Source organism: Pyrus communis, chromosome 3 (genome assembly GCF_963583255.1).
Source record: "Pyrus communis chromosome 3, drPyrComm1.1, whole genome shotgun sequence".
In the NCBI taxonomy this organism is placed as follows: domain Eukaryota; kingdom Viridiplantae; phylum Streptophyta; class Magnoliopsida; order Rosales; family Rosaceae; genus Pyrus; species Pyrus communis.
In genome coordinates, this window is record NC_084805.1 from 24,899,270 (window position 1) to 24,918,261 (window position 18,992).

The following is an 18,992-nucleotide window of genomic DNA, read 5'->3' on the forward strand; positions in this document are numbered from 1 at the left end:
GCATCAATTTTTTCAGATAAGGATCGGTAATATGTACTCGAGTTACGAGTGAAAATTGATAGTGTCCCACCGATCCTCTCCTGATCCTTATTGTCAGTGGATTTTTATCTTCACACAACACTAAATTATCACCTTTCTATTCTACAAAATGTACTTTATCGTGCAAAATTTCTTATAACTCAATTTTAAACACAAAAGTAATGATACTAAACCTAAAATTAGAGAAATTAAATCTAAACAAATGATTTTTGTTCTGTTTTATTTTCTTGCTACGTTGTTTTGAGTTTATTTGGTTTTCGATTTTCTCTTGCAATTTGAATCACCTGCCTTCTCGATGCACTTTTACAAGGGTCACTAAACATGAATCAAAATATGAAAAAATTTCATATAAAACAATTCAATTTCACGGTGTCTGTAGTGCACATTTTCTTCTACAAATCACAAGATGCAAACACAAGGTACAAACTGAGGGATGATCGTTATTAGGGATTTGTCGACCTGAAAAGATTTGGCAAGAACATCCTCAGAAATGGCAGGTTTGGATCCAAACACAGCATGATGTTTAGGGTTTTGGCTGCTCAAATAAGATAGAGCAATGGCAGTTCCAGAACCCAGGTTTTGCTGATAGTGAACTAGCCCAGCAGGGAAAAACAACACATCACCCTTCTTAAGGACCTTCGAGATGAGCTTGTTCTCGGGGCTTGAGGTCACAAGGCCAACGTTGAGCTTGCCTTTTAAGACTGTCAAAATCTCGGTGGCACGAGGATGAGTGTGGGGTTGGATAACACCGATTGGTGCGTAGAGCGAGTGAGATGCCGAGGACAAACCTAGGCTAGTAGCGTTAGCAATGCAGAAATCCTGCAACGGGCTAGGCTCAAAAGCAACAACCAGAGAACATGTTATGGCTAGGAGAGTAGTCAATAGCAGTATTTGGCTTGCCATCTTAGTAATTCAACTTCTTGTATGAGATTATATTTACTTCTATATGAAGTTACTGCAAATGAGAGATTGAAAGGATTGGAAGAGAGGTGAGGGAATTGAACGTTTCCCTTTGGTTTCCAAAATACTAATCAACATGCATATATATAGTACGTGTTATATCAAGCCAAAGCTTTATGCTAAATTATCCGAGTCCTATCTGATTGACTTGGCTCCAAAGTAACATACGTTCCATGCTAAATATACATACTAAAGTTACAATTATATCAAATGGGAGGCGTCTCTGTCTAGGGTTTACAGACCATACGAGGCTGAGGCTGAAATGGTTAGATAGATTATCAGGTATATATATCGCCTTTTTTCTTTCTCCGTTTGCAAACACCGGCCAGATTTCCCTAAGTCAGTAAAAAGAAGGATATGGAAATTAATATACATTATTGTAGCATAGACGTGAGAAAAATATGTACTAACCAGTATAAGTTCGACACTCTGCCTGCAGTTTAAATTAATTTAACATAAAATATCGCTTGTTTCAAAACAAATATTTCATTAGTTAAACAAATCCTGATAATCATGATTCATTAACCATTTACAAATATATAACCCACATACAAAAAGAAAGACGAATAATAGTTAATGACTAACCCAAGATAGTGATCCATAATGCTAATATCAATCCATGATCCTAACAAAATCCTTGTCAGTCCATAGGATTTCCGGTCGGGTCTTAAAACCCTTCCATTTCGCTACTCTATGGGATTGTTGATATCTTGTTTCTGAATATTTTGCATCGGGTAATACTAAGGAAACTAAATTTGAAGATAAAATTTGCAAACTAAATGATGTATTACTAATAGGAATGAGCACGTTTATCAAGATTAAGTAATAAATCAATCATCAACTTCCATGTCATTTAATTTCTAAAATTTTGTCTACAAATTTAGTCTCTCTAGTACTACCCTTCTACATCAATCTACCAATAGCACAAAAATTGATATACACGATATGTTTACAATTTTACACTAAAAAATCGAGGAATACAACTAAACAAATTAACAATTTTTTATTATAACTGATACATTTACATTTAGGGTTGTCTTGTTACATTCAGTGGCGTATCCAAGGGGGTCCTCTGGGTCTCGAGACCCTACAAAAGTCAAGAAACATAGAGAGAAGGTCACCGGACTCTAACTATGTGGTATGGGACCTGAGAATACCCACAAACTTACATTATTGTGCAGAGGGAAATTTTATTTAAACTCATCCAACATATTTCTACACCCAACTTGTTCTTTGCACCCATTTGATTTTTAACTAAACTATTAATATATCTTTAAACCCAAATTTAATACCTAATATACCCCCATAAACCCAATTCAATATGTGGATTTATTTTTTTACACCCATTTCTTCAACAATTGCTTCATAAGTTAATATCTAAATAGGCTTGATCCTAATGATGGGCGTTCAGTGGTCCCATCATTCATGTGACTCAGTGGCTCCGAGACAACCTGAAGAGCAAGAAGGACCATGTTGAGATTCTTAATCCTAAACTTCAAGGTTACCCAGACACACAGGAACAATAAATGCTCCAAGCTCTTGGAATCTCACTCCTCTGCACCAGCAACCGGGCGGAGGACCGTCCCACGATGAAGGACGTGGCTGCATTGTTGAGAGAAATTCGACACGATCAGGTCCCGGTGGGAAGCGAGGTGCATAAGCCGGCTACCAATGCCTTGAAGAATTCATCGTCTTCTGTGAAGTCCAGAAATATGTAAAAAAAATTTACCCCAAATTTGGACAGAACTTAATTAACACTAAACTTTATTAATTACAGTAAATCATATTAGAGTCAAACTGCATTATAATTAAAGTGTGAAATCGTACATACTAGTTTAGTACATGAAATTTTAAGAGAATGTAGGAAGAGAGAACAATATTGCTGTTATGAACAGAACATCGAAAGGATAAAATCAAAACTGGAAAGATGCACGAGATCAAACTGCGAAGTATTGTGACTATCTTGTTGGCAAATCAGGATCACTGCAGTTTACAAGCCCGGTACTACCACACTGATATCCCCTCGAGCATTCGACAAAAGTAATTGGGCATCAACCGACATACATATTTACACTATTAAGACTAACTTAAATAAGGTCTGAGTTTCGTGCATGATACACAAATTGAGGTTCATGGGTGTCGAGAAATGCTTCGATGTTTTAATCATCTTCAAGATCCAGAATATCATTAGTGGCTACATTCTCTAACCCTCGAAATTGCTTAAATTGATCCACACGCCCTTGGTATTTTGAGTACAAGTTTTTCACTTTAATATCACTGCTTGTTTGACTCTTTTTGTGCCACATGGTAGAAAATGGTGGCATAGTGTGACCTCCACACAAATGTACCTACAATACAAAGTCATGAATCAATTTAGAGTTATCAAATAAGATAAAATCACAATCTTATCTTCACCTCCTAAATCAGACCTTTTAATAACAATTACCATATTATTCAGCTTTCCCTATTCACGAACCCATCTAATCAACGCAGATCCTTTGAATATCTGCACGTAACACATATTTTATTTAGAAGTAAAATTCTAAAATTAACTAACATGTCAACGACACTATAAATATATGATTAACTCATAAGTTGTAAATTGGTCAATATAATCCACTACACATTCTTGTCCAACCTCGTTGCCTCGATCAGAGTCATCATTGAATTCTTGTTGCTAAAAAAATAAATAACAAAAATATGATTACGGTAACGAGGAAACATGAATTCGCTTGAGTCTAGATAATGTTCAATATGTATATAGATGCAGAATTTGTGTTTGTGCAGAATTTGTGTTTGTTCAATATCTAACGAGGAAACATGATTACGGTAACAAGGAAACACGACACTATAAACATGAATTCGCTTGAGTCTAGATAAAGTAACTGGTCTATATTCAATATGTATATAGATGCAGAATTTGTGTTTGTGCTGGAGTCTAGATAATCTGTATTTTTTGCCTTGATTAGACTGGGCGTTAGCCGAGCAAGATATGCAAAAGAATCATGGTTTTCGCTTCAAGATGCTTTCGTTCTATTTGTTGAAAAAATTACAGTAAAGTAACTTTTACCCTCTAAAAATCAAAATCAAAGAACAAAAAATTCATAAATTGAGTCATACCTTGGTTGGAGGATTCAAAACTTCAAAGTCACCATCCATTAATAAAAAAACTTATTTTTCTCTATGAGAGTTATTAGGGTTTTAGCCAGAATAAACGTAGGATAAACAAAGATTGATCGTAGGGTTTAATTATAGTGTTTGGGTTTATTGATAAATTTGAGTTTTATTATTAATTTCATTTTGTACTTAATAGTAATTATGCAATAGGGTAAAATAGATAATTAACATTTAAAATTTAAATTAGGTGTAAAAAGTGGTTAAATAGGTTTAAATAAAATTTCTCTTGTGCAAATAATGAGAAAGCATGCATGTAGCGTGCATGATATTGATATGCCATGTCATTTTTATGGTAAGAGATATCATGTTTTTTATATGGTCAAAGAGATTGAATGTCTATTTCACTCCTAATTTTCATAAAGAAGATAGATTTCGAACAAGGAGCCGATCGAAGGAAAAAATTTCAATTATCTTAATTTCATATTTGATTGATCAAAATCATGTGGGAATGCTTAACCAAAATGAAATATTTTTTGAGGAATGCATGCTTCTATATTTGCGAATTGGATTCATATAAGATGTTGGAGCAATACCAAAGGTTACAGTTTTCTTATTAGATCTGCATCCTTAAATTTCAGTAGACAATTTTTAGTTTCTAAGATTCTTGATTTCCCTTGAAAGAAATTGCAAACTGATTCAAAAAATCAAATATTATTACAAGCAAATTTTTTCATTAGAAAAATGAATCAAAGTTGCAGAAATCACATGATCTATAGAAAAACGCTAGCATTTTTTACGATTGATACTATGATAATAATACCAAGAATCATGAGAGGATAGAGAAGTTTAGAGAATTGTTTGGAGAAAAGAACAACCGGAGCCACTTTTGAGGTTGCAGTGCAGGGTTTTGTTAACAGAGAGAATGTGGTATTGAGAAAATAACAGCACCAACTATCAAAAAAAAAAAAAAAAAATTATTCTCAACCACAATGTCACATGCTAAACCAAATAGTTCTAAATAATTTTAAGCATATGATTTATTATATTAAATCTTTACATAAACAAATGAGATTTTTGAAAGTTCATCCAAAATGTATGTTTAACTTTTTGTTACTGTTTCACTCCAACACATTCTTTGTCCATCTCAAACTAACATGCATATCAGCATTTTACAGTCTTATCATTCTGACAAAGTTTTTTTCTCCTGCTGGATAGCTGCCCCTTTCGCTTTTTACAGTATCGTAGATGGATGGAAGAAGGGAAGTTACAGATACCCCTTCCTCTCTTCACAGCCTCGTAAACAGATGGAAGAAGGAAGTTACAGAATGAGACAAGAAGTGGATAGCGAGCTGTTATTAAAATATTATGAACATGATAATTATCATAAAAATTTTCATGTTAATTACATACAAATCAGTACTATAGCACTGAAGATGAAATATAGAGTCGAAAACATTCATTTTCTTGCCATGTATATTGAAAAACCTCAGAAATATCACAATAAAGTAAACAATACTGATAAAAATTGAACAAAGCATAAGGAGCAATTGGATATAAATCAAGATTGATGTCAAAGAATTTCATACAAGACCACTCGATTTCATGGAGACTTTAGTATACACTTCTACAAATAAGTATAAACTGAGGAATGATATGAAATATCATAAGCCAATTTAATTCCACATGGAAAAACATCTAAAATTTTGCTTGAAGATCCCTAATTACGGATTGTTCCACTTGGAAAGACTTGGCCAAAACATCCTCGGAAATAGCAGGATTGGACCCAAAAACAACATTGGCAATGGTGTTGACTCCAGGGTTTTGGCTGCTCAAGGAAGATAGAGAAATGGCAGTTCCCGAACCCAGGTTTTGCTGATAGTGAACTAGTCCAACAGGGAAAACAAACACATCACCCTTCTTAAGGACCTTGGAGATGAGCTTGTTCTCGGGGTTCGAGGTCACAAACCCAACATTGAGCTTGCCTTTCAAGACCGTCAGAATCTCGGTGGCGCGAGGATGGGTGTGGGGAGGGATAGCACCCATTGGTGCGTAGTCAATGCGAGCGAGTGAGATGCCGAGGGTGTTGAGTCCTGGAATCTGAGCCACATTGACAGGGGTGACTTTTCCACCAACAGGGTTTGAGGTGTTGCCTGGGATGTGGAGTCCGCTGAAGAAGAAATGCTCAGCTGTTGCTAGCTTGGAGTCCAAGCAAGGTAACCCATTAACTCTCGTTACTGTTACAATTTACAAACCAACACAAAAAGTTAAGCCATTGTGAAATTAAAGCTTATCTTAACATAATTAAACATTTCGACATGAACCTGAGCTAGTAGAGTCAGCAACACAGAAATCCTGCAATGGACTAGGCTCAAAAGCAATGACCAGAGAACATGTCATGGCCAGGAAGGTAGTTAACAGCAAGATTTGGTTTGCCATCTTAATTTTTCAGCTTCTTGTACGAGACTGTAATTCCAGTTCTTGCAAATATGGAAAATGGAAAGGATTCAGAGAGATGTGAAGCAATTGTTGGATGGACTTGGTTATTTATAGACAAGGTAAAATTAGTGATGGCCTTCAATGAAGAACAACCATACAAAGAAAACACGGCCGGCCGCCCGGCCGGCCTTGCATTCTAGACACCGGAAGACTGAGGAGCTTTGAGTTAAAGCAAAATGTAAACATGTACATCCACTAAATCCAAATTTGTTCATACATAATCCTTTGTTCATTTTCTACTCCTTGTTAATGTGATGTGCGTTTAGAAAACTTCTCTGAAGCGACACGAATAGGCTCATCAAGAAGAAACGGCGCCGCAGCTGTTCCAAAACTCCTGAGAGGCTGTGAAAATTCCGCATTGTTTCATGGATATGTTAAACATATCAAGCCAACATCTGGGTCTAATTTATACCATATTTTAAGAAACCGTGTAAAGAATCTGTAATTTAAAAAAAAAAAAAATTAAAAAAAAAAAATTCAATAACTAAACCATGAAAGTTAAGTTGAAGCAGCAGCTTATAGAAAATCTTAAACTCAAATTACAACTAATTAAAGGCGCTGCCGCGTTTTTGTTCCAGCATCCTGCTCCGGCTGGAGCTGATATGGTCAGATTATCAGTCATATATTTGCCGACTTGCAACTTCTGGTCAGTTTATTTCTAAGACTGTCTTTGTGGGAGAAGGAAGAATGTAAATTATGTTGTCATTTTTCTTTCCGTTGGCGCAATCGGGTAGTTGGTTGTCCGACGGAGTAGGGCAAACATAAAGGTGGGAAGGGGATCGGAGTTGTACGGGAAATTACTTAAAAGAATTTGAGATGAGAATAAGTAATGCATTGTGCACCTGAATAGCCACAAATTTTTTAAGATGTTCTAAATCTGCAATATAGGAAGATCATCTCCAGGAGGTAGGGATCCCCGCCTTCAAAACCAGGTTCTCATTCAGCAGATCCACCGAATCCGGTTCCATGTCAAAATAAACCACCATTTCATTGGTTCGGAAATGCTGCATAAATATCTCAGTTCGTCAAATAGCAGACCTTGGCCTATCTCTGCTGTTCCATTCCCATATAACTTGGTAAGGTTGTTCCAAACCTGAAACCTCTAGAAAAGCAACTTCTTTAGTTGGGAGTTCATGTCTAAAGACAGCAATCTGGGAAGCAAAACCTGGTTCTGTATCACCGGAACCCCCAACTCCACTGAACTCAACACTGTAATTGTGCCTCGCAGCCAATTCAGTTGCCCAGCAATTGAACTGCTCTCTTGTCCACTCGAACTTGTGGCCATGGTTACGAAATTTACGTTGTGCTTGACTTTTGTCCTCTTGGTCATCTTCTTGGCTTGACAAATTGGATTTCTGGAGTATCACTTTGTATTCGTAGTTTGGAGTGGAGACAATAAGAACCCTTGGACGAAATAAACTTAGTACCACGTTTCCAAACTCAGATGCTTGATCTTCCTCCATATGCTCTATTACCTATGATTTCCAATCAGAGTAAGCAACATCATAAACCAATTACAGTACAACGAGGGCACTTCATTTCTGTGCAAACAGGAATATTTACAGGTTTTATGTGGCAGAACTTTCTAAAGACGGGTTTAAAACAAAAATATGTTAGAAATTACCTCTAAGCAAGTGCCAATATCAAATCCACTCAACCGGGAATCAAAATTTGTAATCGAACCATCATAAAGAATTGCAGATTTCATGGCTGACGTACTGGCATCTGAATTTGAGTTTAACTTGGAATGACGTATATCTGCAATATTAGCAGAAAATTAAGATTCATGGCCAAGGCAAGTGTTTAACTAAACAAACTTTATGGGAACAACTTCTCAATCAGCACACTTACACACAAGGAAGAAACAGTTCTATTTCGTTTCTTGTACCCACCATGACCAAGCAATCAAGCATACACACGGATAAGGTTCATCCAAACAAAGGATTTTTTAAAATTAGATAAAACCACTATTAATGCTCGCAACCATAAATTAGAACAAACTCTGTCTTAACAAAGTGTATCACATGTCTACTGGCAAGGCAAGATGTCACCCACTGAGTTTTCTGGTGGCAAAATCACCAGCTACTAATTATATGTGTAGGATCCGGAATATCTATCACATCATTTCTTCCTGTAAATGTTTTAATTAAAAGATAATAGCAGGAAAAAAAATCAGATATATACACAAAATGAAAAAATCAGTAGTTGAATTATGATACAGACCTTTGCCGCACGGGCAAGACTCTTTTGTGAAATATAACACCAGCAATTTTTTCCAGAGAAGTTGGATAGTTTAGTAAAGAATCCAACAAACTACCAGAGCCACATCCAAAGTCAACCTGCACCAATTACAAAGGACGTGAAACTTAATGTCATATAAAAAGGGGTAAACTTTTTCTGCTTGATAAACTGTGTAAAGCCAGAAGATGATAAAAACTCATTTACCAAAGTAGTTGCACAAGATTTTTTGATGCTTTGCACTGCATATTCCACACGCTGTTTTGAAAGTGGAGGGCTGAAAAAAGCCTGCTCCATTGTATCCTCCAGTGGTTCGGTTACTTCCAACAAAGTTATACTGTACTCCAAATAGCAGGTTTCTGAAGACAATAACGAAAGCATTCTAGCAGAATTGCCAGCTGCAGCAAAAACCAACTCTTGAGGTGGCAAATCCATACTGAAGAAAGCCGATTGACCAACAGTCATTTGTGTGATAACTGACTCGAGATGTGGAATCACTGCTCCAGATGCTATCTCAAACTCAAAGTCATCACTACTTTCCAAAAGTTCTTTCATATGTTTTCCTTCAGTCACCAAAGAAACAGAATAACTCGCACATGCTAAGGACCCAATAGATGGAAAAACACCAGAATCCGGTCCTTCTATACTTAAAGAACGAAGTTCAATTCCAGGGAGAACAAATGACGCATTCACAGAGTTGGAATACGCTAATTTGCCATCTTCGGTCTCTTTATGCCCAACATTATGAATATGTTGGCACAGCATAAATGTTTTAATAAAGGTTTGGGAATCGAATCTAATGTTATGGCCATCAGCAGAAGCATTTAGTCTCTCTAAAGGCACAGTTGGAACCCCAAAATATGCATTTAACCATAACAGAACTTTCAAAGAAGCATTCTGGATAGCATCACTCTGCTTCTTAAAAGTCTCTTTTGGTGAGCACTCTAAAATAATATCCTCAAACTTGGAAATTATTTTTACTTCACATCTAAAGCTACCTCCGGATTCAACTATCTCATTTACGCCAGCATCAACAACACAGCCATTTGCACATTGTGTCTCTTTCCCAGCCAAGTCTGTCACCTTTAACTTCTTGTGTGATATTGGTGACTCGGATGATTCTTCTAGAGTGCTTCGAGGAGTGAACATGGTACATTTATGGCTTCTTGAATGATATTGTGTGATAAGGATTACTTTTTCAACCCTCTTTTCTAAAGAACATGGTACATTTATGGCTTCAATTGAAAAGTTTTCTCTGGAGTCTGATTGCTCCACAGATGATGACTCTATTATTTCAGGAGTGTATGGATTTTTCCTCCTAATCCAGAGCTCTTCCTCACAAGTAGCAAGCAGTCCAGATAATCTAGCAGCAGCCCTCATAACATATGATATAACCAAGAAACGATTTGACTCCACCTCAGGATCAATGGATTTACACATATTACAAAGTCCTTCATCAAAGATGGTAATGACAGAAGCAGGAATCTGACCAGAAAGGTCACCTTCTCTCTGCAAAGCTGCTCTGAAGTGACCACTCAGAGGATGAAGAGATGGAAGAAACTACAACAGTGAAACATAAGAGGAAATGTGAAAATAAACTCAAATCGGCTTGAAGAATATCTCAGAAACTTATTTCCTAAAGCAATCCAGGTCAAGATAAAACACATCAAGACAATTCCTTCCATCTCGACAAAGTCGAAGCAAATTGAGTCCTTGAAAAAAAAATAACAAGTAAAGAAGAAAGTGAAAGATAGAGAGAGGTTAGAGAGTAATTTACTGAATAAGCAAAAGAATTTAAGCATGAGTTACTACAGATAGATTTAGGAACAAAGTTTCAACGTACATATATGTTAATGCATACAGTTGGAGCATGACTGATATAAATAAGCAGAAGGGGCTTCCAAAGCTCTCAAATTCAAAGAGATAACAGGGATGCTAGGTCCAAGAAAAAGTTTACACTCTTGTCCAATTAAGAAAGGTAACCATCATATGCTTTTTGCAAAATTAAATGTACACACTTATATGTTGCAGAACATGTATCAACTGTTTACCAACCTCGTCTTCCAAGTGATAACCTCTCTTGTGGTCGGCTCTCTAGTGGTCAACTCTCTAGTAATCGATTCTAGTGGTTAGCTCTTCAGAAGACCATCTTCGAGCGGTTAGCACCACGAATGAGCACCTTGGAAGACCACTTGGTATTGGTATGGTATCACCATTTACTCCAATTGGCAAGCACTCCGAAAAGATCACCTCTCTCAAGTGCTCTAAGGACGACGGCATCCCTGCGCGCTTTTTATAGACTACCATTAAATGAAGACCCTTTAACTATTTGACTAAGACTAGATATTTGTTAGTCTCTAGTGTTTGTTGAGCTTTATATATTTATTAAGTGTTTATTAAGTGGTTTACATGAGGCCACGTCATCTTGTAAATGTGGGTAGCCCCTTGCCACATACATGACCTTTTGGTGAAAGGTCTCTCTCCTTTCATATTCTCATCCACGTACCTCCCTTCCTTTCACATTTTATTTTTTGTCTTATCGTATTTACAAAAAAATCAATATAAAATGTTGACATGATTTAACCGTAACCGTTCAAGCATGAGGAGAGAGAAATTAGGAGATGAGAGAATCATCCCCCATATAAAAGGGCTATCAAGTAGAAGAAGGGGTCGCACCCTTCTACCTCACCAAGACTCCTAAGCCTAGTTTACTACAGCGGACCACCCCCATTTATGGATGAACTTCTGTACATCCTCGTGTTTACTCTAGCATCCCGTAAAGTTAACTCCCAGTTTTGAGCGTTAAAAACGTGGGTGGCAAGTCCTGATAGATTCGGTTTGGAAGCGAGTCTGGCTACGTGGCCAAGTCACAGTTCTTTACACGTGGTGATACCCGATTGGTTGAAATTGACGTCCCGTCACACCTGGCTTTCGGAACAAGTGTCGTTAGACTCGTCACGCCGTCAGCATATGCCTCCCACCGAATATCAACCTCAGATCATATGGTGCGTGCGATCGAGAATTCCTCTTCAATTTGATTCGAGTCGTTTAGAATATCGTATTAAACTACATATAAACGACATGGGGCAATGTATGTTAACTTGAAACGGCCAGTGGTGGTGGATCGTCGTGGAAGCGATACAGAGCTAAACAGAAATTTGCATCCCTTGAAATATAATCCATTTCCAATTTTCCAGTGGTTAGTTCAATTAGCTGATCACACTAGAAAAACCAAACGACATACAAAAAGGGAGGCCAATGAGATATTAAACTTCCCTCCCATAAATAAGCTAACTTCAAACTATATGGAGGAGAGATCCTCATAGATGTTCTTAATACCTGGCCTCTCCCCAACACTTCTTAAACATCGTAACGATATTCCAAGGACCTCCTTCATTCCCTTCTCTGCTGCTGGCATTCCCATTTCCGGCACCAATGCAGCGTCAAAACATTCAGAGCCACGCCCTTCTGATACCCTCAGCCGGACCCAGTCTGTCAAATCAACCCCACTTCCTTCACCTGAAATCACATCGCCCGCACACCTTCCAGTTAAGAGTTCCAGCATTACCACTCCAAAGGCGTAAATGTCTGACTTGAAGGAGGGAAGCGGCTTCTTGGAAGCAGCCAACTCTGGTGCACGGTAACCCAAGACACCAGCATCGAGAATCTGTTCAATGGTGCCAGCTTGTGTCATGAGGCGGTGGAGGCAGTAATCAGCAACACGGGCATTCAGGTCTGGCCCGTCCAACAAAATATTTGATGCTTTGAGGTTACCGTGTGGAACAGCACGGTCAAAATGGAGATAGTTCAGACCACGTGCAACGTCAACTGCAATTTTGAGCCTTTGGGCCCAGGTCAGTGGTTGACCCTTTCTTCCTGGTCGATCTGAAAATAGTTTAGGCTCATTAGAAATGCAAAGGGAAGTTACCTAAATACAAACACGCGCACAGATAGATAGGTGGGATAAAGATCATAATACACGTCTGCATTCTTTAAGAGGAATGTATTTGATCAGTGCAAGATAAATAGGCCAAAGAGACTAATAGAAAACAGCTTACCATAAAGAAAGCTTGCAAGACTTCCAGGTGAGATATAATCGGAAAGAATGAGCTTCTCATGCTGTGTGGGGCCCCAATAGTACCCCTTCAAACCTACAACATTTGGATGCCTCATGTTCGCAAACTTTTTAGCCTCCTTAGCAAACTCCTTTTTCTGTTTCACCACCCCTTCTCTCAACCACTTCACTGTCAAGAGCAACCCGTTATCAAGTGTTGCCCTGTAAGAAGTCCCATGGCTACTTCTTCCCAGAACTTCAGCAGGAGCCCTTGACAGCTCCTCGGGGGTCAATGCGATTGTGTCATCAAGAAAATGCAACTCACCGACCAATTTATCCGGCGACCTCACATCCAGTCTTGCAAGGTTTTCTGTAGTGACCGACTCTCCAGACTCTGGTGACCAAGAGAAATGGCTGTGCTTTGAAGGAGAAAAACCAGCTACAGCTGCAACTTTTTTGTCGGGGCTGACAATTTCAGATGATGATCCTTTTTGTGAAGCCATGAGATCCTCAGCTGAAGTTCCACGAACACCAGATTGAGTTGGTTGAGCGTGCCTGTGGATGTCTTTGCTTGTGGTATGCTCTGAAGGGATTCTTCTTGACATGCGGATGTAGTGTACGAAGATAGCAAGCAGAAGAAGAATGAAGACGGCAACCACACATGAAACTATAATGATTACTTTGACCATTGTGCTGATTGGTCTCCTCTTTGAACTTTCATTTTCAGTACCATTGGATCCCGGAGGACCATTTGGAAATTGTAAACGTGCATTCCCTGGGAAGAAGGAAGATCTTGGAAACTTTCTCAGATTTTCCGGGACATCTCCAGAAAGATCATTGTATGAAGCATTAAAACTTTCAAGACTAGTAGGCAAGTTGTTCGGCAAAGGACCTGTAAAATGATTCTGTGATATGTCGAATGAACTTAATGTGCTGATGTTGGTGATTGAAGTTGGAAGGGAGCCAGAAAAATTATTTCTAGCAACATTGAATACTTTAAGTCCCTTCAATGAACCAAAATGATCAGGAAAATAGCCACTAAGCTGGTTCTGAGAAAGATCAAGAACCTGAAGATTAGACTCACTTGACACAGGAGATGAGATATTAATAGACCCGGTGAGAAGATTATCACGAAGGTGAAGTTCTTGTAAAGTGGGCATTGCTAGCAATTCGGCTAGAATTGTTCCATCGAGATGATTGGAACTGAGATCAAGCACACTAATCTTTGGATACTGTGTTATAACACTTGCTATAGAACTACGAAGGGTGTTATGGGAGAGGTTGAGATAATTTAAACGCAAGAACTGTGGGGTAACATCAGGGATGGGTCCTGTCAAACGATTTTGACTCAGATCAAGATATTCGATGTTCCCCCATTTCACCATCCTGGTTAAGTTTCCTTCAAATTTGTTATTCGATAGATCAAGCACAGCACAACTTCCGGTCAGCAAGGGTAACTCACCAGTTAGCCCATTTGAGGAGAGATTGAGGAAACGCAAATTTGTTGACGTAATCATATTTATTGGCCCTGAGAGATGAACTTAGATGTGAGAGGCATACTAAAACACACTAAACACACATGACTAAAGTAGAGGCCACAAAAACATATTTGTAACAAACGCAAAACGTAGTATGTAGATAGAAGTACCTGAGAGATTGTTGCCGCTCAAATCTAGTTCACTAACAACCAGAGAATCACCTTTTAAAAGACCATTAGGAATATCTCCAGTAAATCTGTTGTTGCTCAGCTTGAGGACTTCGAGGTCATACACGAAATTAAATCCAGGCAATTCCCCTGACAACTGGTTATAGCTGAGATCCAACACCTTCAAGTTTTCAAACATCTGTAGCTCACCGCTGCTTACCAGGGACCCATTGAGCTGATTGTGGCTAAGATTCAAGTACTTTATAGTCTCCGAAAGGCGAGGCAGAAATTTCTGCTGTTGTGAACTGGAACTAACAAACATATTGCTACTCAAATCAACATGAGTGACGTCAGATAGCATCAAAAATTCCAGATCCATATTACCATCGAGCATGTTGCCATGCAAGTCAAGCACGTCAAGACTTGAAATTAGCTCAAACCCCTTTGGTATTTGCCTGGTAAATCCGTTCAATGACAGATTTAGAGACACCAGTTTAGGCAGCTTTGTCAATGCTGCTGGCAGTGGCCCGGACAAGGAGTTGCGACTTAAGTCCAATGACTGAACTGAGGAAAGGCCTGAAATTGAATCTGGAATAGAGCCTGAGAAGTTGTTACCAGCTAATGAGAGGTTCCTTAAGCTCCCTAACCTACCAATCCCAGGTGGTAAAGGTGAAGAAAATAAATTGTTGGACAGGTCAAGAAACTCAAGGCTTTTGAAGTCAGCTATGTTGCCGGGAAACTTCCCCATTATCGAATTGTTGGCCATGGAAAGTCTCACAAGCTTCGTCAGATTCACAAACACGCTCAAGTCCACATCCGCGGAGAGACTCAAATTATCAAGGACAACTCCGGCAACATTTCCGCCATTACACACGACTCCATTCCAAGAAGATGGGCAGCCATCAAAGTCAATGGACTCGTCATTCCAAGAATTGAGAACATAGCCAGTGGGATCATGCTTGATACCCTTCTTGAACTCCAGCAGCGCCAAAATATCCTGCGAAGGGAGCTGCCCCATGGCAGAAATAAACAGAAGGGACACCACAAAAAGCCAACGGAGCATACTTGGCCTATATCAATGGCTTAACCCAGTTGAAATGAAAGCTCAATGTTAGAACAAGAAGTAAACTTTAAGCCTCTACAACCAACAAATTCAAGCAGGAAAACCAAACCAATATTCCAACACCAACTAAAGCACAACGCAGAACCCTTGCTTTCGATTTCGAATATAACGAGAAATAGCTATCAATTTTGTGAACACGACAGTTGGAATCAAACATGCAATCAGAACCCCAAATGCTCATCAAAATAACACCTTTTTCCTAAGAAAAAGGCCAAACCTTCGAACTTTGAAGAGCTTCAAAGAACCCAGATTCTCCTTCTCAAAGAGCAACAAAAATGATTTCAACAACACAGCACAGCATCAACTTACACAGACTGAAAGCAGTAAATCCCAGAAACAAGCAGCAAAAACTGAGTCACTTTTAGAAATCCAGAAACATTTTCCTGCTAAAAGATCCCGAACTTAGCAACAATGTAGCACTGTAAAAACTATTTTTCTACAAAGATTCAAGCTTTGAAGCAAAACCCAGAATCTGAAACTGCTAAAAAATTAGAGATGGGATGTAAAGGCCTTACCTTTTCCACATTGCTTCTTCACAGACCTAACAGTTCAACCAGCTACAGAAAACAAAAACTAGAAGTGGGTCTTTAAAATTATAAGCCAAACTGCAATAAATCAAGGGACCCAGAAGAAATATGCCCACAAAAACCCTGTTAAAAAAAAGTACTTTTGGACTTTTCTTAACTGTCCAAAAACTTTGCTCTTTTTTTAATGAAAGCAAAGAAAGGCAGTACCAAGAGATGCATGTGGAGACGCTAAAGAAAAAAACCAAAGGGGTTCTGTGGCATCGGGGGATTAAACAAAAACCCTAAAAAAACCCTAGCCTTTGTGCCCTTTGGGGTTTAACTTCTTTTAATAGTAGCAATTGGAAAGTAAGCGGGAAAATATGAGGGCTTTTTTTATAAGAAAACTAATGAAAAATGTTTAAAAATATCGAGTTTTAACGATAAAGATAAAATTAATTTTTTTAATATAAAAATGTAATTTTTTATTAAAATAAGTAATACTGAAAATTTTTCATTAAAATTCATTTTTTTATAAAGATAATACTAGGGGATTACCCGCCAAAACAGGGGACGGAATCTCTCCCTTTCCTAGTGGACGTCAAAAGAATTTATGAAATCCAGTTTAAGATTTAGGTTTCACTTTTTGGGGGACTTAAAAATGTCTGAAAAATTAATGGCACGGAGGATCGTGAGGCCAGTGCCAGGTAGGACTGAGTGTGGGCTCCGCCACTGCCCCTTTGACGAGGGTTCTTCACTCCTTTCAAGTTCCCATAAGACCAGAGAGGTGGAGTAGGTGGATGCATAATGATATGTTGTGGCAGTGGGACCCTGAAGCAAACCAGCAGGACCATTGTGGTAATGACACGTGGGAAAGATATGTAGGGAAGCTAGACACACGTGACCTGCCTGATAGACTTCGATTACATTTGCGGGGGTGATTGGAGAGGATACCATTAATTAGGGATGAGTTTGGTTTCGTTAAGTTTGGTTTTTTGTCAAAATCGAAATCAAACAAAAACTAAGGTTCGGTTCAATCCAATTTTTTTTTAGTTCCTTTTTTTATCCAATTTGATTTTGTTCGGTTCGGTTTTGGTTTTTTATTTTATTTTATAAAACTTAACCTTTATTTAATGAAAATTTTAATGAAAAACTTTCGGCACTGTTCACTTTACTCTTTAGTTTGTTAAAACTCAAAGTTTTTAAACATTTTTCATTAATTATCCTTTATTTAATATTGTAATTTGGAAAGAGGCTTGCATTGGTAGACTAAGAAAACAAGGAAAGTGAAATGTGGGAAGGTAGTTGTATATATACAAGATCGTATAAATCAATCATATTCTATCAACAACCTCAATTGCAAAGAAAAATGATCACCGTATCCACCTCAAAAACAAACAAATAGATAAGCTCTTTCAGGTTTCAGTCTTCCAAAACTTTTCTTTATAACCAATGAAACATCCTCCCTAATTGAACAAGTATACTCCTCGAAAAAAACCCTCGGTTAGTTTCAAACTTGGCAACAAAGTTTCACAAAAGAAACATCATGGGCATACATTCATGAAGTGTAAAGGGATTCGGTTTGATTCGGTTTGGTCCGGTTTTTTAACCTCCAAAATTGAAATCAAACCAATAAGGTTCGGTTCGGTTCGTTTCAGTTTTTTCTTTTTCGATTCAGTTTTTTTTTTTTTTTTTAGTGTTCGGTCTGGTTTTTTTTTTTCGGTTTTCAATTTTTTGAACCCACCCCTACCATTAACTACCCTGGCTCTTGGGCCTTTTGGTCATGACTCATGCTGTTGGAGTCATTGTTTTAAAAATTATTGCATAGACCTATTTAGCCATCCACTTAGCCGCCTTGATTTGCTGAAGTATCTGCCTAAGTCGCAACTTTTCACATATATAGAAAATAGATAACTTTTATTTTATTTAATAAATTGTAAGAGATTTGTTGAATATTTGAATGAACACTCATTATATGCTTAGTATCCTACCCGCCACCCGATTTGCGCCTAACGACTTGTATAATCTTGGTATTTTATATTTTATGTAACCTTCTATTTTGTATTTTACATTTTCCAAATTTCCTATACAAGTATACATTTTTTAATAGGCACTTATTTATGTGATATATAATAAATTTAAGTCAAATCCGTCTAGTCCATCTAGGGGCCTAGGCGCTAACTTCCAGTAGCATTTTTTAGAACATTGGTTGGAGCATAATTGTCTTTTAAAGGATTAGTTATCTTGCAAGAATGCTAGTATTTGTTGTTTGGGGGGGGGGGGGGGGGGGGGAAGAAGAGATTTGATCCTATGACCAAAAATTATTGTAGCTTTCAAAGGTTTTCATTAACTTATCTGCTTTTGATTCTTTTGATTGTAGGATCAAATTTTAAAGACCATGATTATTTGATCCCTAAACTCTGAATGTATAGATCTGGAGAGCATCTCTTCCCGTATGAGGGGATCACCAAACATAGGTGATAAGGGCAATCCAATTTCACTACTAATCCTAACCATCAAACGAGAACTTAGATTAACACGTACGGAAATAATAAAAAGGGATGAGGAGGAAAAGAAGCTCAACTCCCTAAAAGGAATTGGGAAACCTCAGTGCTCGGCCAAAAAGCACACCCTTTATGCTGCTAGTGGGAACGGGTTGGTAACCAACACCTTTATATGATATCAACTTTCACATTTTGTCATGCACTATCCTCCTGCAGTTGTTTGTCTCTTGATTTCTCGTTAATTTAAATCATGCGGATACAAACAAGATTGAGGGGCCGAAGAGGACCAGAAAATACTTCCTTGCCACAACTT

At 38.0% G+C, this 18,992-nt stretch overlaps 3 protein-coding genes and 1 pseudogene across 3 annotated transcripts; all 4 read right to left on the reverse strand.

Annotated features, from left to right (window-relative positions):
- Nucleotides 1–438: 438 nt before the first annotated feature.
- Nucleotides 439–942, reverse strand: LOC137728491 (putative germin-like protein 2-1). Its single transcript, XM_068467266.1, has one exon. It carries the CDS (start codon nucleotides 940–942, stop codon nucleotides 439–441), a length of 504 nt encoding a protein of 167 aa, XP_068323367.1.
- A 4,783-nt stretch (nucleotides 943–5,725) lies between these two features.
- On the reverse strand, nucleotides 5,726–6,880 carry LOC137730124 (putative germin-like protein 2-3). Its single transcript, XM_068469188.1, has 2 exons — nucleotides 6,438–6,880; nucleotides 5,726–6,350 (listed from the first exon to the last, which is right to left on the reverse strand). Exons 1-2 carry the CDS (start codon nucleotides 6,550–6,552, stop codon nucleotides 5,812–5,814), a joined length of 654 nt encoding a protein of 217 aa, XP_068325289.1. The 5' UTR covers nucleotides 6,553–6,880; the 3' UTR covers nucleotides 5,726–5,811.
- Nucleotides 6,881–7,006: 126 nt separating this feature from the next.
- On the reverse strand, nucleotides 7,007–11,130 carry LOC137728492 (small RNA 2'-O-methyltransferase-like; annotated as a pseudogene).
- Nucleotides 11,131–11,997: 867 nt separating this feature from the next.
- LOC137729047 (LRR receptor-like serine/threonine-protein kinase GHR1) lies at nucleotides 11,998–16,212 on the reverse strand. Its single transcript, XM_068467870.1, has 3 exons — nucleotides 14,553–16,212; nucleotides 12,909–14,432; nucleotides 11,998–12,735 (listed from the first exon to the last, which is right to left on the reverse strand). The coding sequence occupies exons 1-3, from the start codon at nucleotides 15,610–15,612 to the stop codon at nucleotides 12,152–12,154; spliced, it is 3,168 nt and encodes a 1,055-aa protein (XP_068323971.1). The 5' UTR covers nucleotides 15,613–16,212; the 3' UTR covers nucleotides 11,998–12,151.
- Nucleotides 16,213–18,992: the final 2,780 nt, after the last annotated feature.

Excerpts from the sequence above, each read along its gene's own strand:
- LOC137730124 (XM_068469188.1), bottom strand. The coding sequence starts at position 6,552 with ATGGCAAACCAAATCTTGCTGTTAACTACCTTCCTGGCCATGACATGT. Across the intron at positions 6,351-6,437 it reads TGCTGACTCTACTAGCTCAG|TAACGAGAGTTAATGGGTTA; the intron begins GTTCATGTCGAA and ends AAATTGTAACAG.
- LOC137728491 (XM_068467266.1), bottom strand. The coding sequence starts at position 942 with ATGGCAAGCCAAATACTGCTATTGACTACTCTCCTAGCCATAACATGT.
- LOC137729047 (XM_068467870.1), bottom strand. The coding sequence starts at position 15,612 with ATGCTCCGTTGGCTTTTTGTGGTGTCCCTTCTGTTTATTTCTGCCATG. Across the intron at positions 14,433-14,552 it reads GAGCGGCAACAATCTCTCAG|GGCCAATAAATATGATTACG; the intron begins GTACTTCTATCT and ends TTCATCTCTCAG. Across the intron at positions 12,736-12,908 it reads TCTTGCAAGCTTTCTTTATG|ATCGACCAGGAAGAAAGGGT; the intron begins GTAAGCTGTTTT and ends AACTATTTTCAG.